This window comes from Acomys minous (assembly GCF_964271855.1).
Source record: "Acomys minous genome assembly, chromosome: 16".
Taxonomy (NCBI): domain Eukaryota; kingdom Metazoa; phylum Chordata; class Mammalia; order Rodentia; family Muridae; genus Acomys; species Acomys minous.
This window is the reverse complement of record NC_140498.1, coordinates 54,923,598-54,940,794: the sequence shown is the minus strand read 5'-3', so window position 1 is coordinate 54,940,794 and position 17,197 is coordinate 54,923,598. Positions and strand designations below refer to the sequence as shown.

The 17,197-nt window shown below is 46.4% G+C and overlaps 1 protein-coding gene across 3 annotated transcripts in view; it reads left to right on the top strand.

Moving 5' to 3' along the window:
- FRY (FRY microtubule binding protein) overlaps positions 1-17,197 on the top strand; it is a 360,844-nt gene that overhangs the window by 153,241 nt on the left and 190,406 nt on the right. For all 3 annotated transcript variants that reach the window (XM_084763560.1, XM_084763561.1, XM_084763562.1), the window contains one exon: positions 7,188-7,387. In XM_084763560.1, the coding sequence (XP_084619686.1) occupies positions 7,188-7,387 (200 nt within the window). The remainder of the gene's footprint in view (positions 1-7,187; positions 7,388-17,197) is intronic.

Genomic DNA, 17,197 nt, shown 5'->3' with positions numbered 1-17,197 from the left:
CCAGGGGCATTGCCAAATACTTACAATAAAAACAAGACAGCACAAGTCTGTGATCCCAGCACTGGGGAGGCGGAGGCAGGTGGATCTCCGAGTTTGAGGCCAGCCTGGTCTTCAGAGTAAGATCCAGGACAGCCAGGGCCACAGAGAGAAACCCTGTGGGATGCATGGTGCAAAGGTGATGAAGAGCTGCTATTAGGGAAAATGCTCAACAGATGCCACCCATGTCTTAATGATGTTCCCTCAGCCTTAGGAGCCTTTCCCATCTAGTGTGTCAGAGCCTCGCCCATCCCCTCTGACGTGGGCCAGACACCCGCTATATAGAACCATCTGCCTCCTGGTATCCCAGAGTGGACACTACACCAGCACGGGGTTTGTGAAATACAGACACTCAACATATGATGTTAATTTTTTTTTAAAAGTGTTAAATGTTAAAATCAATCTTGAGGTCACAGCCAAGAATACCAGACTTCTTTCTGTGGCTGTGTGTGTGCATTGTGGGGGAGTGAAGGTATACCTGGGAAAGTTGGGGTGTTGGCGAAGCTTTTTTCTGTAAAGAGGATAGGGTGTAGGTCTTTGTTAGCTCATGTTAATTCAAGAGAGAGTGAATATTAATTACCAAGTTTTGATTAGGGAAGTTTTTAAAGTGGCTCCGTGTGTGTGTGTGTGTGTGTGTGTGTGTGTGTGTGTGTGTGTGTGCGCGCTCTACCTACATGTGTGTATATGTACCATGTGTGCTGTGCCCATGAAGGACAGACAGGGACATTGCATCCCCTGGAACTGGAGTTACAGATGGTTGTGAGTTGCCACGTGTGTGCTGGGAATAAAACCCCAGTCCTCTGGAAGAGCAGCCATTGTGTTAAGGACAACGCAGAGCCACCTCTCCACCCCAGCCTTTCTGGCACAGTGTCACCCGGCCTCTTGAAATAGCAGGTAAAAGGCAGGTGTGGTGACACATACCTGTTTCCCTAGCACTTGAAGCAGAGGCAAGAGAATAAGGAGTTCAAGGCTAGGAGGCTAGCCTGGGCTATATGAGACCCATGAGGTGGGAGAAACAAATAAGAACAAGTGAGGGAAGAGCACAAGAAAGAAAGAGCCTTTGTCAGCTCCCGGGAGGAGGGGAAGTTGAAAGGCAGGATTATCCTGCAGGTTATTTGATCCCCTGAGGGCTGGAAGGGACCTCATCTTCCTTTGCTGGCAGGCCTTGGCAGGCATTCCTTCAGGCTCTGGTGACAGGAGGAAGTCTGTGTCCTTGCCTCTTAGCGGGTGACAGACAGAAAAGAAGCCACTGAGGTGTGGCAGTCAGTTTTCTAAGATAAAGACACTGGACGGACAGATGCTGAGAAGAGAGAGTGGGCCCTGACCCGGCGCTGACTTTCCTGAACTGAACCCTTCCCTTTCTCCCTTGTCCTCGAAGTGACCAAAGACGGTTTTGTCAGGACGCAGATGGCAGGGAGCAGAGAGGTGTGCGTCATCAGTGTATCTAGGGACTGTGCCATCCATGGCCATGTTTCTCAGATTCCGGATGCTCCCTGGAGCGTCAGGGCCCAATTCTCCGTATATTGTGGTTCAAAGGTCATCCAGCCTGGCCAAAGGGTCTCCATGGCCTGAGGACATATGAGGCTGTCTAGAAATTGCCTGACTCCGTAAGCCAATGAGAAACCTCATCCTTCAAACCACCCATTTGTTCCAAACATTATCATCTTCTGAAGTCCCAACCCTGCTCATTCCGGAGCCAACTTGCTTCGTCCACCTTCAGCTGAAGTTTTAGAGGGTCCGGCTGGCCTAGGTGCTCAGGTTTTTATCAGGGACACCTCTTCTGTCCCCTAACATGGGTTAGCTCTGTTATGGCGTCTGTGGGCACGGTGAATCGAATGCTGTGAATGCGATGAGCCCAGGCTTCTCTCGAGCATCAGCACGGATTCTGGATTGGACTGAGCCAGACTGGAGGTTTCCCCAACACACTGCTCCTTGGAGGCTAGAATATATGATTGTTTGATGGTTGGCAGGTGGAAGCATACGGGTATTCTCAAAATCTAGATTTTAACACATCTGTGTGTGCTAGAGGTACGTGTGTGTGTGTGTGTGTGTGTGTGTGTGTGTGTGTGTGTGTGCTGTAGGAATAGTGGGAGTGGTAAGTGTAGGCTGTGCTTGTGATCCTCCTGCCTCAGTCTCCCAAGTGCTAGAGTTAGAGTCATGCACCATCACACCCGACTTGGGGCAGGTGAGAGCGCAATGGACTATCTCTGGTTTCAGGGTTTGGTCTGATAATACAGAGTGATTTTTAAAAAGACAAGGTGGGAATCGTGCCTGTTAATCCTATAAGTAATTCTGTTACACTAGAGACTGGTGACTAGATAAAGAAGCTGTGGGCGCTGGAGAGGTGGTTCTGATGCTAAGAGCACTGGCTGCTCTTGTAGAGGACCAGGCTCCACTCTCCAGCCCTTGTGTGGCAGCTCACAACCGTCTGTAAGTTCAGTTTTAGGGGATCTGACACCCTCTTCTGGCTTCCACATGAACCTGCACACACACATATACGTATGTATGTATGTATGTATGTATGTATGTGTGTGTATATATATAATTGTATATATAAATGTTTATATAATTGTATATATATGTATATACATATAATTGTATATATATAAATGTATTTATATATATATAATTGTTTTGAAAAGAATAGAAAGCAAACATAAAATCATGATTGTTTTAAATACCTAAGAAATAAAAGGCTAAGTGAGGTGGGAGCTTTCAGAGTGTGCACGCAGGCTCCTGAGGTCACTGCTCAGTGGCCTTAGCCCAGTCCACTTGCCCTCTCTGAACCTTCCTGACCTTATTTTTTTTTAACATTTATTTATTTATTTATTATGTATACAGTGTTTCACCTGCATGTACACCTGCATGCCAGAAGAGGGCACCAGGTATCAGTATAGATGGTTGTGAGCCTCCATGTGGGTGCTGGGAGTTGAACTCACGGCCTTTGGAAGAGCAGACAGTGTTCTTAACCTTTGAGCCATCTCTCCAGCCCCCTGATCTTATTTGCACAAAGGAGCTGGTTGCCTTTCAGGAGCATAGTAAAGATTAAGAGTTCCGGTTATCCAAGGGGCTCTCTCGTGGATCCCTAAGCAGGAAGAAATACAATTTAAAAACAACTAGAAAACTCAGAGAACAGAGGAAGCATTGATTCAGTAAGGGTTGGAACCAAACCGGGCCCCTCTGCGGCACAGCAGTACCCTCAGCCACTGAGCCATCGCTCTGGGCCCCATGTCCTGGTGTTTGTTAAGCAACCTTTTGCCGATACACTGTGTCTCAGCATCATTCTTCATCATTCTTCAGAGGAAGACAACTCTTTGCTGGGCTGTTTAGAAGGGTCTCCTCCTCCTCCTCCTCCTCCTCCTCCTCTTCCTCCTCCTCCCCTACTTCCCCCCCCCCCCCCCAGGTTTATTTTACCAGACTCCCAGAGCTTCTGGTCATTTTGAGAAGTTGCAGTTCTTTTCAACTTTCTGTTTCCTAAGCGCCCTCATAAGCACATTAGTGGACACTTCCTTACCGCCCTCCCACCGAGTGGCACGGTCTCACGGCAGCCACGTCGTCCTCCGTTGTGTTTTATGTGACATTCCTGTGATGCTGGTAAACAAAGTGAGTTTTAGGGAACAAAAAGACTTGAGGTTGAAGGATGCCTTAGTCCTAAAGAGCAATGCTGGGACTTGATGTAACAGGGTTAATCTCTGCCATCTGAGAAGGGAACAGACAGAAGGAAGCCATTCCCTCTGAGCACGGACAGACTTCTTAACACATCGGAAAATAAAGTCCAGTGCCTCTAGAAAGTAGTTGCTAAGAAGTGCACTTTTCCTAGCGTTGGTTGCTACCTGTCATGTTGGGGATCCTCAGCGTTGCTTATGGAAGGGGAGCATTTGTAAAGCTGGCTGTGTCCATGCCTGTCTCACAGCACTGAGTCCTGGCATCTCGGGCTGCCTCCTGACAAGCCTGGAAAGAGGCTTCCGGCAGCTGGGGGCCTCGCTTCTGTTTCTCTGTCCATTTCAAGCTCGTTGTCATGTGACACTCTGTGTGTGTGTGTGTGTGTGTGTGTGTGTGTGTGTGTGTGTGTGCGTGCGTGCACATGGAACTGCTTCACCACAAAATAGGAAGCCAACAAGAAAGAGGAATTGGCCCTCTTGACCGGCGCATTCTCAGTACCTAGAACAAGGCCCGAAACCTCGATGCCCAGCGAGTACATACTGCGTCAAAGTGAGTGACAAACAGTGGTAGTGTCCAGAGAGAAATGGAATTTATTGACGGGAAACTACTGAAGACTCGCTGCTTTCCTGCCATGCCATTGCGCTCTCAGCTTCTGGGGCTTTCACAGGAGAACACCACGGCTGCTTTTCCCTTCCTCACAGCATCATTTGAAAAGTGTAGCCAAATTACTGATTATGGAGGCATACTTGAGTTGGTCTGGGACATCTTGGTAACATAGACAGGAAGAATAGGAATTTAGGTCATTCTCGGCTACATGAAGGACTTGGGGCTATCCTGAGCTAAAAACCTAAAAACCCAAAGAGAAAAAGAGAAGAGACAGAAGAAGAGAGGGTTGTAGTGGACTTAGAAACTCAATAACACATTAGTTTTTCACTTTTGTCTTTTTCTTTTATTATTTTTCTTTTTCTTTTTATTATTATTATTAGTAGTAGTAGTATTGGGCAAATGAAACTAGTAATGTGTAGATTCAGAGCAAGCAGATGCTGAGGAGGCGTCCTGATGATTTTATTGTGGTAATGATGAGATAAGGGGGGTCTTTATGTTGTTATTGTAGGTGGGTTTGGTTTGGTTTGGCTGGTTGTTGTTGTTGTTGTTGTCTGAGAGAGGATATTGTGTAGCCCAGGCTAGCCTCAAACTTCCACCCTTCCTGTTTCCAGTTCCTAAGTGTCAGGAGTATAGCCACACAACAGGCTTAGATCAAGGATGAGTTGGCATCGATTTTGAGGACCCAGGTGTGCAAATTCTGAACTACACAGTCTTCCCCTGGGCAGTGGCTTCGCTAATGACTGCCTTGCCACACTTCTTCTAGGGAATAATATGAACAGTTGGAAATTGATGATGGTGAAAAAAAAAAAAAAAGAGGACTTTCTGAAATCTGAGAGTGGATGTGGCTCAAGGGTCCTCACCCATGGCCTTTACTGTGTCTCCATCTCTAAAGGCTGAGCTAGCTGTGTGAACCCAGAGCCATCAGAGAACCAGAGGGTGCTTCCCCTATGTTCACTCTTGGCTTCAACCCCGAAGTAGTTGATTTGATCACGTGGGGAGGAATCTGCACTTACAAAGATGTCAGGTTGAACACACCTATAATCCCAGCACTCGAGGAGGCAGAGGCAGGCGGATCTCAGTGAGTTCAAGGCCAGCCTGGTCTACAAAGCAAGTCCAGGATAGCCAAGGCTACACAGAGAAACCCTGTCCCAAAAACAAACAAACAAAAACAAAAAAAAGCAAAGCAAACAAACAAACAAAAAGACATCAGACTGGAACTGCATGTAGCTCTTTCTTTTAAAAATAGCCATCCTTGGGTACTTTGGGCTTATTAAATGGAGAGTTTGTATGACAAGTATTCTGGTGTCCATGTTTCAGCTATCTGTGACTTTGTTGGAGGTGTGTCAAGGGTCACCATCCTGAGTGTCCCCTCACTATCACTATGAGTTTAGTCCCAGGATCTCCTGCTTGCCTTTTTCATCAGCTCAGTTCCTGCTGGCCTCTGGAACCGCATTCAGCCCCGAGAGACACCGGGATAGTAAAGCATTGTTTCCGAATGAAGGTTTTTGGTTGACATTCAGGTCTCCGGTTCTGAAGCCTGGTGACCTTGATACAGTAGAAAGATAGTCCAGATAGGATGTCCCTCAGAGCTGGGGCCGTGCCCTACTTCCACAGGTGCCCACAAGCACTGGAGGCTGGGCAGGCAAGAGCAGCAGCGACCCTCATCCGCTGACTCGGAGTGTTTGCCTAGAGACTAAGCACTATCAGCAATCTGGGATTTCTTCTCTCTCAATATGCTGTGACAACCGGCGTGAATCACGCGTACAACTTCCCAGCTGCCCCCTGAAAGCACTGTTCTTGCAGGCGTCCGCCGCCTCTGGCTCTCCCAGTCTTTCCGCCTCTTCTTCTCAGTGATCCTGGACCTTGGGAGGAGGGAGTGTTCCCGTCAGGGCTGAGCGGTCTGCGGTCTCTTAGTCTCTGCTGTGGCGCCTTGTGTTAGTCACATTCCCCTCTGTGTTTGCTGCAACTGGAAGCTTCTTGGGTGAGGGCTGAGGGCCACTCTGCTCTGACAGAGGTGTGTGCGGAAAGGCGCGTAGAAAGGCAGGGGGCTCCCTTCCTCTTTTATGAGACAGGCCCTTACTATATCAGGCTGTCTTTGATCTCACTTAAGTTGCCCAGCCTGGCCTTGAACTCACAGAAATCCTCCTGCCTTGGCCTCCCAAGTGCTATGATTACAGGCATGAGCTTTTGAGACCTTTTTTTTTTTTTTTTCTTTTTTTCTTTTCTTTTTTTCTTTTTTTTTTTTTTAACTATTTATTTTTATTTTATGTGCATTGGTGTTGAGCCTGCATGTATGTCTGAGTGAGGGTGTCATCTCTTAGAGCTACAGGCAGTTGTGAGCTACCATGTGGGTGCTGGGACTTGAACCCAGGTCCTCTGGAAGAGCAGACAGTGCTCTTAACCACTGAGCCATCTCTCCATATCCTCCCTTTTTAAAGAAGTGCACTTCTTTTGGGAGCAGCAGCCAGCTGAGTTTTGAAAGCTGGTTCTTAGAGGTTTGTGGAAACAATAAGCCAACAGTTTCTTCAGCTATGAAATGTAGAAAATGGGTTCCTGCCATCCAAAAACCTAGACAAGGATCACTTTCTCATCTCTGCTTAAGCCACTTACCTTAGAACATTAAAAAAGAAGCCCCAAACATCTTACAGGTTGTAGACTATCAACTCTATCCATGTGGTAGACAAGACTTTGGGGATGGTTATTTGATTGTAATAAAAACATTGCATGACCAAAATGCTTAAATTCCAACACCATCCCTAACAAATGTGGCCAGGCTATGGTTTGAAGAATGGCCTTTTAATGGCTCACAGTCTTACATTTATGGTTCATTAGCATACACCGTCTGAATATTTATGACACTTTTCATCCATTTTGTTTTTCAGCGTCTCCGGTCGGCAACGGTTACATCAAGCCTCCGGTTCCGCCTGCTTCGGGCACACACAGGGAGAAAGGACCGCCAGCCATGTTGCCCATCAATGTGGACCCAGACAGCAAGCCGGGAGAGTATGTCCTCAAGAGTTTATTTGTCAACTTTACCACTCAGGCAGAGCGTAAGATCCGCATCATCATGGCAGAGCCGCTGGTGAGTACGGACCGTTACAGACCTCTTTTTAAGCTCATCTCTGCTCTGAACTTGTCTGGTACCCAAGATCCGTGAGTCCCAGGTCTGTTGACCCAACCAGGCTCAGAACAAAACACAGAGGGGAATGTAACTGCATATACCGAACAGGACAGGAGTCTCTAAACAATACGGTATCATGGCAACCACCTCTGAGCACTTACACTGTCGTGGGTGTTATGCGCCACCTGGAGATGGTTTTAAAGTACTCAGGAGGATGCACATAAATGATGTGTATGCACAGCTGTCTTGGTTTGGTTTTGTGTGATAGACACAATGACCAAAGGCAACTTGGGAAGGCAAGGTTGCAGCTCACAGTCCATCATCAGAGGGAGTAGTAACAGCAGGACCAACCAAAAGGCAGGAACCTAGAGACGGGAACTAAAGCAGAGGGCATGGAGGATCACTGCTTACTGGCTCACTCTGCACAGATTGTTCAGGCTGCTCTCTTAGATAGCTAAAATGCATGCACATACTGTAGATAGATAGATGATAGAAAGCTAGATAGATAGATAGATAGATAGATAGATAGATAGATAAACAGACAGATAGACAGATAGATAGACAGACAGACAGACAAGGACAGATAGATATAGATGATATGGATATAAATTCATTGCTTGGGGTACTGGGGCCCTCTACTTGAGATTCTTATCTTCAACATGACGCTCTTTATGAGGCCCAGCCCCAGACTCATGTTTGTGTGATGAAGGGGCTGGTATCCTCCTCAAAGTTATGTCTGGAGGAACTTGGGAGAGCCAAGAGCTAGTGACGGGGGTTGGGGGGCTTAGGGAGGTGAGCAAAGCACCATGGGTAGTGTGGCTGCATGCTGCTGAGCACTGAGCAGGGTCTTCTAGGGCATACATTTTGTTCTTACTTCCTTCTATGGTTGGAATATCACAAACTTGACCTGCTGGGGCTGTTTCTTATTTTCCCCCAAACAGGAATATTACAAGTGGAGCTAGAGATGAGAGAAGGGCCTTTTACATTCTGGACGCCATTAGAGACGCTAGTTCTGTAGCTCTCAACAAAGATGGTTTAGTAGTTAAAAATGCTGACTTGTTTTTAACATCCTTTTTGGATTTTGCTGTTGTTTTGTTTCCTTATTTTTTTGGGGGGGTGTTTTTGAAACAGGGTTTCTCTGTGTAGCCCTGGCTGTCCTGGACACACTTTGTAGACCAGGCTGGCCTTGAACTCACAGCGCTCTGCCTCTCTCTGCCTCCCAAGTGCTGGGATTAAAGGCGTGCGCCACCACGCGTGGCTTGTTGTTGTTTTGACACAGAGTCTCAGGCTGGGTTTGTAGCCAACCTGCCTTGAACTCTCGCCTCCATCTCTCCTCAGGTGCTGGCATTGCGGGCATTGCACCATCATGCCCAGCTGTATGTAGTACCTTAGTCAATTTGTGTCATTTCTGTTTCAACTATATTAATGGATGAAAGGCAGGGGATATAATCCCATCTAAAGACTTAGGCAGAGAAGAGAGCCTTGCAAAGGACAAAGAGGAGGAAGAAAAAGTAATCCTGATGATTCCCAAGGGAGAGCTGCTGTTACCGCAACAATCGAGTAGATCTGGTGGACAATAGAGCCTGTGCTGCAGCACATTAAAGTTTGAGTTCTATATATGACCTTTCAGTACCCAAAGAGGTATCCTTAGTGGCAGAAAAGGGATGGAAAATAAAAATGTCCTACGGAAATCAAATTTCAGTTTTCTTCTTCATTAATATCACTTCTTCAGCAATATTTCTATTCGTACCCCAAAGATGCTCAAGTCAGAGTCATTAATATTGATGGAAAAGTCAATAATTTTATTCTATTTTTTTTAATGCTTCATGGGGACATTTAATTGCCTTTGTCCTTGTGCTGTCTTTCCTGTGTGCTAAGCAAGCTAAGTGAGGTCATCTATGTCATTTTTATATTTTCATCTCAAAGCGGAAGAGTCACTCTTTCACACAGCTCGGTGTCCCCACTCAGTCAAGTCACCAGTGATAGTTTAGCTGGGCATAGAATTCTGGGTGGAACTCATTTGTCCTCTAGACCTTTTAAACTAGACCTTTGAAGCTCTCTTTCCCTCAGTTGCCTCTATGGCTCCTTTCAAAAAGTCTCTTGTTTCATTTCTTTGTAGATTACTTACTTTCTCTCTGTTTGCTTTTTTGGTTTTCTCCTTGCCTTTGAAGCTCTGTGCTTTCACTACTCTGCGTTTCTGAATTTATTTTCATTTTTGTGCTTGAGACTCTTAAGCTTTTTGAATTCAGACTTCTATCACTCGTTCATTCACCAAGTCTGGAAAATACTTGAGCATTCATTATCTGAGCATCACCTTTTATCTTCTTTACCCATTCCTCATACACAGTTTTTGACTTCTTCATGCATTATGTCACGTATCTTTTTACTGTTCTCCTGCCATTGCGAATGATCTTGAGTGCTTTCTTGAGTAATTTCCTCAGACCTATATATCAATTCATTACTGTTCTCTTGGGCTTGGTCTGCTATGTTACCTAATCCTCCTGTGCAGAACTTGAATCTTAGCAATTATATTTTTAATTCCTAGAAGTGCTATTTATTTCTCTTTTAATATCTATTTAAAGATTTCTGGGGGGTTACTGCATTCTGTTCCTTCCTCACAGTCACGGGTCTCCTTTTATGCATTCAGTCACCTTACATGCATGTTTTCTGCCCACCTGTAAGTGACTGTGCTTTGATCCTAATTTCCAAAGGCCAGTGTTGGGGTTTGTTGTGTGTGATAACTTTTGCTTTAGAGCTGAGTTTAAAAAGTCCTACATTTCCAGTGTTGCATCACTGGAGGCCGGAGGCTTCCTTTGTTCTTTCCATGTAGACACAAAAATGCTGTGAGAATAACGAGACAAAGAGCCACAGTCAGTCACGACGCCATCTCCAAGAGCCCCACCACAGTCAGTCACGATGACATCTCGTTCCTTGCCCTTTGTGCATCTTGTCAGCTCAGTCCTGCATTAAAAATAAAATCCATATATTCCACTCAGCATTTCCAGCTATTGCACGAGAGATCTGTGGTCCTCTTGGCCCATTTTTCTACTTTTGTCATCTGAGGGATCCTTGGTTTGCTTCCCAGGCTGATAAAAGTCGGGGTGTACAAGCAGGAGTGCCCAGAGCAGGGCAGTGTGTCTCCCAAGATGAACAGAAAGGCATGTGACAAGGATGACGTCTCTTCTCCATCCTGTGGATAAGTCCTCCCTAAGCACGCTCTTCCATCCTTGTTTGAAGCCCTCGTTTCACATTATTCCATCTCCTGATTTGGCCACAGTGCATCCTGCTTCTATCGTGCACCTATGTAAGCCCACTCCTCGCCGCCGCCGTGCATTGATGAGTACTCGACCTCCTGGCATCCTCATTGCCTCTTCTTGCCCATCACCAAGACCAACTCACACTTCCTCGATGAAAAGGTTTACTTCATTTTTTCCTGATGTGTACATAAAACATGTCCCTGTGGATACATATGCATACATTCTCTCTCTCTGTCTCTCTCTCTCTCTCTCTCTCTCTCTCTGTCTCTCTCTCTCTCTGTCTCTCTGTCTCTCTCTGTCTCTGTCTCTCTCTCTCTGTCTCTCTCTCTCTCTGTCTCTCTGTCTCTCTCTGTCTCTGTCTCTCTCTCTCTGTCTCTCTCTGTCTCTGTCTCTGTCTCTGTCTGTCTGTCTGTCTGTCTGTCTCTCTCTCTCTCTCTCTCTCTCTCTCTCTCTCTCTCTCTCTCACACACACACACACAGCATGTGCACTTCATTTTAGCTACCATATTATCCTCTTAGGCAAGGTATTATCTTCACTGAATTAAAATAATTCAGTGGAATAGAATAGACCATGTTATAGTTTTGAGAATATCCTTGCAGCTGGGCATGGTGATGCATGCCTGTAATCCCAGCACTCAGGGAGGCAGAGACAAGCTGATTTCTGTGAGTTCGAGGCCAGCCTGGTCTACACAGAGAAACCCAGTCTCAAAAAACAAAAACAAAGCCAAGCAACAACAACAACAAAAATGTCTCTTGCTTTGTGGAGCTTTTATTTTGTATGTACATATCAGACTATAGTATAAACTATAAATGTGTGTGTGTGTGTGTGTGTGTGTGTGTAATTTTCAGTTGAATAAAACACCAGAAATTTACTAAGAGACAATGCCCGTGTCTCTGCATTGGCTACATCTTCTCTCTGCCCTCTTCTCTGTCCCCCCCCTCCAGTTTTGAATGCTTTACATACAGTAGACAGTAAATGTTTTGCTTTTGAAGACTTATTTATTTTTATGTGAATGGCTATCTCACGTGCGTGCGTGCTTGTGGACCGCATGCACCTGTGTGGTACCCGTAGAGGCCAGAGGAAGCCTTCTGTAAGGCCCTGTGTTTGCTCAAACATCAGTAAGTTCTGGAACCAGAGCTCCAGGCCCTGGGTGGGCACTGAGAACTGAGCCCAGGCCCTCTGTCTGGAAGAGCAGCAGTGCTCTTACCTGCTGACCAAGTCTCCAACCCCAGCGAGCGCTTTATGGGTGAATGAGCATGCCAGGAAATGAGTAAACAAACCATTAACAGCGTAGCTAAAAAGGAAGACCTTTGTGCAGGCCACATATTTCGAAGGCCGAGTTGCTCATCTCTACGCTGACAATCAGGGCCGTTTCTCTGCCCCTCGTACATCATAGACAAGTGTTCTACAATATGCTGAACAGAAAAGACACTGATTCCTAGTCTCTTGCCTTGGAGCATCTGAAGATGCCTCGTTATTGACTGGTGTGGTCTCTTCTCAGACCCCACTCCGTCAATAGAGACTCTCAGCCACACGATATAGACTCGCATTATGCACAAGTCTCTATGTACATAGCACCTGTCACTGTGGTCACAGGCTGCTACTGTCTCAATAAACTCCTTTTTAAAAAAAACAACCAACAACTTACTTCAGCGTTTCCAAATTCAGGAGCCTCATCAGTTTCAACTTGGTTGATCCAATGGACATAAAGCTATAAATGGTACAAATAGATATAAAGTTATTTTGGGCAAACTGACTTTGATCTGACTTTTGCTTCTACCTCTTTCCATGTGTGGACTTGGGCAGCCTCAGCCTCTTCTCTTCCCTGTTTGTAGGATGAGCGTCAATGCCTAATTCCTGGGGTGGCTGATGGGGCACGGTGATGCGTGTGGAGCACCTGGGGTACTCCTGCACGCCATGAGGTGCTCCACCCTTGTGACCGTCCATCCTCACGGTTGTTGTGATCGTGGAGCTAGGATCAGCTAACCCATCTTCTAGTGTTTCCTTGGAAACCAGGCTCTGTCTGTGTTTACTCAAGCACGGTAGAGGCTTGAGCAAGCAGTTGGCTGCCCCATCCTGGCCACACTCTTCTCGTTGAACGTGGTTCAGCCAGAGCTATTTCAAATCAACTCGTTTGGTCCTCTGTGTACTTGTGTTTGGGGGGGGGGGGGTGACAGAGGCCAACAAATAAAGTTTACAACAGAAGACTATGTTTCCAACCAGTACTTAAGGTTTGCACAGATGTTGTCTTAGATGCTTTGTGTTTGTGAGAGAACATCGGGTGTGAGGGCGGACAGCTTAAGGGGAAAAAAAAAGTCTATTCAGGCTTATGGATCTAGAGAGTTCATAACGGTGGAAGGAGGCAGGAGGCAGAGGACCTGACAGAGCATATCTTCAACCACAAGCATGAAGTTGAGAGAGAGCAAACTGGAAGCAGAGGGGCACAGGTCCAGCAGCCTCCTAAAACAGTGCCACCTACTGGGGACAAAGTGTTCAAACACACGGACTTGTGGGAGACATTTCTCATTCGAGCCACAGCACTGTAACCAGGACAGAAGGAGGGTCCAACCATGATGGTTTTCCGAGGCCTTCAGAGAAGAACTGTCATCGGTCCTGAGGCCAGGCAGGTATAGAGACCGCTGCGAACTGAAAAACCAAGTGACTCACCATGGAAAATGATGGGTTGTTCTAGGAGATCTAGAATTTCAAGAAATTTTCTACTTTTCCAGGATGGCTCTTTTGTCTGACCCTTCTTTTACAGTCTGTCTGATGTTCAAAGAACTTACTTTTCCAGCACAAAACTGTGCATCAGGTATAGTCACTTAGTCAGTACCCAGCTTTGTCTATTGTAAGGTGAGACGGTCAGGCAGCTGGCCGTAGCCCTACTTAGTACAGTCATAGCAGCAAATATTTTAACTCTTACATCTCTGGAACACTCCATTGTCTCTTTAAAGAACTGCAGTGGAAACTGTTTGGGGCATTGGTAAATGCCTGAGCCTTGACCATCCAACAGGAAGGAGGAGTCTCACCTCACTTGACAAAAGACTTACAAAGAATTGTGGTTTATTTTGACTGAAGTCTCAGGAAGGCAACTGTCCACGCCAGCCATGTTGCTTCCACCTTGTCCTTCAGCAGAGATCAAGATGAAGAGACAGAGGCAAGTTACAAGTACGTTCATGACGGAAGATCTTGTGAAGATGGGATTTGCCTGAGCCCAGATACGTTCCTTACATGCCACACACTGTCTCACACCTGGGCAGGGTCTTTCAGATGCTGGCCCTGTGCCCAGTTGGGTGCTCAGGTGTGGGCTGGCGGAAGCTGTGATAATTCGCCGAGATGTTTATTGTGTTACCACAGAACTAGAACAGAGAGTTGAAAAGGCACAACTTGACTTAGCTGGTTTGCTAACCTCAACAAAAATGAATGAGGCTGAGCATAAACTCAAAGGAACACAAACTATTTTCTTGATGTGGGAAATCTTGGGAGAATCCGGGATGCCAGACTATTGCAACACCCTGTGTGGGTAAAGAAGGTTCTGTGCCTCAAGACCAGGCCTGTGTGGACTCCGGTCTTGGCCAGCTGGCTTATGAAAGGCTAAGCAGGTAGCTAGCTAATGGTGGCGTTACGCCTGCTAGCCTGCCAGGTGCTGAGGACGGGCTGTGACAGACTTCTGCCCCTAGCCTCCAGCTTCGTCTCCCGGGAGTTGGTTTTAGAGCTGGCATGAGGACAACTGGGCATCCACCTCAGGCGAGCAGGATACAGTGCTGGAAGAGAAGACTGCCTTGGCCCATCACCAGCAATCTGTTTGAAACCAGTGTTTCCAGTTCTCGTTAAACTTTTGGTTCTAAATAGTGAAGCCTTGGGCAAGTGAAAACACACCCAGCCTAGCTTCTCTCGTGGCTTTAGAATGTATATGATAAGAGGAACAGACCCAGGCGAGGGTGTTGGCTATCTGTACTCACAACAGACCGCTCTCATTTGGCCAAGGATATAGCTCATTGGTACTTACCTAGTGTGTCCAAGGCCCTGGGTTCGATCCCCAGTTACCCTCCTCTCCGACCCAAAATGAATCAACTAATTAGGGCTGGAGAGATGAGTGCACGGCTAAAAGCACTGGCTAATCTTCTGGAAGACTTGGGTTCCATTCCCCTTGCCCCACTTGCTGTCTCACAATCATCTGTAACTCCAGTTTCAGGGGATCTAATGCCTTCAACTGGCCTAATCAGGCACTGCGTGCCCAGGGTTCTCTCTCTCTCTCTCTCTCTCTCTCTCTCTCTCTCTCTCTCTCTCTCTCTCTCACACACACACACACACACACACACACACACACACACGCATGCACGTACACACATACTCACACACACACAAGCCACGTATACATGTAAAATAAAAATAAATATTTATTTTATTTTATGTCTTTGGTTTTTTGAGACAGGGTTTCTCTGTGTAGCCTTGACTGTCCTGGACTCACTTTGTAGACCAGGCTGGCCTCGAACTCACAGTGATCTGCCTGCCTCTGTCTTCCGAGTGCTGGGATTAAATGTGTACACCACCACGCCTAGCTAAAAAAGTAAATCTTTAAAATAAACAAATCATCAATTAACCAGCCAAATAATAATGCTATAGATCAGCTTTACTTTCCTCAGGACACACAGTCCAGAGATTGAACATTTAGCCATCGCTTTGCATTTCAGGTGACCTGTGTTGCCCTCAGACTTCCAGATACAAGAAATATCTTAGCTTTCATCTGTGAGTCCGGAAGTCCTTCTGTACTGGGGGACAGGGTCTGTACAGGCCAGATCCTCACACAGTCTGTTGTATTTAGACTGACACACACCAAACCTCAGAAGCAGTACTTTGGTGTGTGTCAGGACGGCCGTGCCCAGAAGGGGGCGATTTTCCTGCACCATTGTACCTACCGATCTTTCTGTGCTAAGAAAACATTGTGTGTCCCTCTGGGGTCACGTATCAGACAACATCCTCCATGTGAGATGCTCGCAGTCACACATCAGACGACATCCTCCATGTGAGATGCTCGCAGTCACACAGCAGACGACAACCTCCATATGAGATGCTCACAGTCACATTCAGATGACATCCTCCATGTGAGATGCTCACAGTCACATATCAGATGACATCCTCCATGTGAGATGCTCTCAGTCACACATCAGACATCCTCCATGTGAGATGCTCCCAGTCACAGATCAGACGACATCCTCCATGTGAGATGTTTGCATTAGGACTCATGACAGTAGCAAAATCACAGTTATGAAGTAACAATGAAAATGATTTTATGGTTGGGTACCGGTCACCACAGCATGAGGAACTGTATTAAAGGGTTGCAGGAAAGCTGAGAACCACTGCTGGGCATGCACAGTAGCTCTGACCCAGAGCATCGCCTGTGGCTGAAGGCGGAGGAGGCAATAACTGAGGGAAGAGCCTGCTGAGGCACTGAAGGAGGAGCCCAGAGCCACTTTTCTCTGCCTGTGGCTAAACCCAAAGTTTGTTTCCTGTTTGTGACTACATTTGGAGGCCTGCAGGTGAAAAACATTCCTTATGTGGCTCCTAAACAGGAATTTTCATCTGTGAAGTGGAATTTAAAGTCCAACTGAAACTTACAGCAAATAAACCCTGTGAAAAGTATCTTTAAGTAAGAAAAAAGATCAAAGGGCTTTGTATTCCAATTTGGGAGTGTTCAGTTCTTCCGTGGATAGGCTATAGTCTATTTTAACATTTTATTTATTCCTTGAAAGTTTCATACGCGTGCACAGTGTTTGTCCATCATATCCACCCCCCTCCCTCTCTACAGCTTCCCCCAGGACCTCCAACACCCCTGTCAAGTTTATGCCCTTTTAATAATCCACTGGGTTAAGTAAGTGTTGCTTGTATGCACACGGGTGTCAGGGTCATATGCCATGACAACAGGCAACTACCAGTGGCCACCCCCCCCCCAAATAAAAGAGTGACTCTGTCTTCCAAAGAAGGAGGCATCAACTCGTGTGTGTGTGTGTGTGTGTGTGTGTGTGTGTGTGTGTGTGTGTGTGTGTATGTCTGTCTGTCTGTCTGTCTGTCTGTCTGTGTGTCTGTGTATCTGTCTGTTTCTGAGTGTCTGTGTGTGTCTGTGTGTGTGTCTGTGTGTGTGTGTCTGTCTGTTTCTGAGTGTCTGTGTGTGTCCTTGTGTGTGTGTGTCTGTTTCTGAGTGTGTGTGTGTCTGTGTGTGTATGTCTGTCTGTCTGTTTCTGAGTGCCTCTGTGTGTGTGTGTGTGTGTGTGTGTGTGTGTGTGTGTTATCTATAATCTACATATAGGAGAAGGCATAGGCAATGGTGCTGTCCTTTGTGCACATTACCCATCTCCATGCATCTTTACAGTAGATGTAAACAGCAAAACTCCACTGCGCATATCTGCCAGGTTTTCCTTCTCCTCCTCTGTCACTGTATTTAATCTGGGGCCGGCCATACCTTAGCTACTGTAAATAGCGCCACAACCCACTCCGACGCGGAGGTGTCCCTGC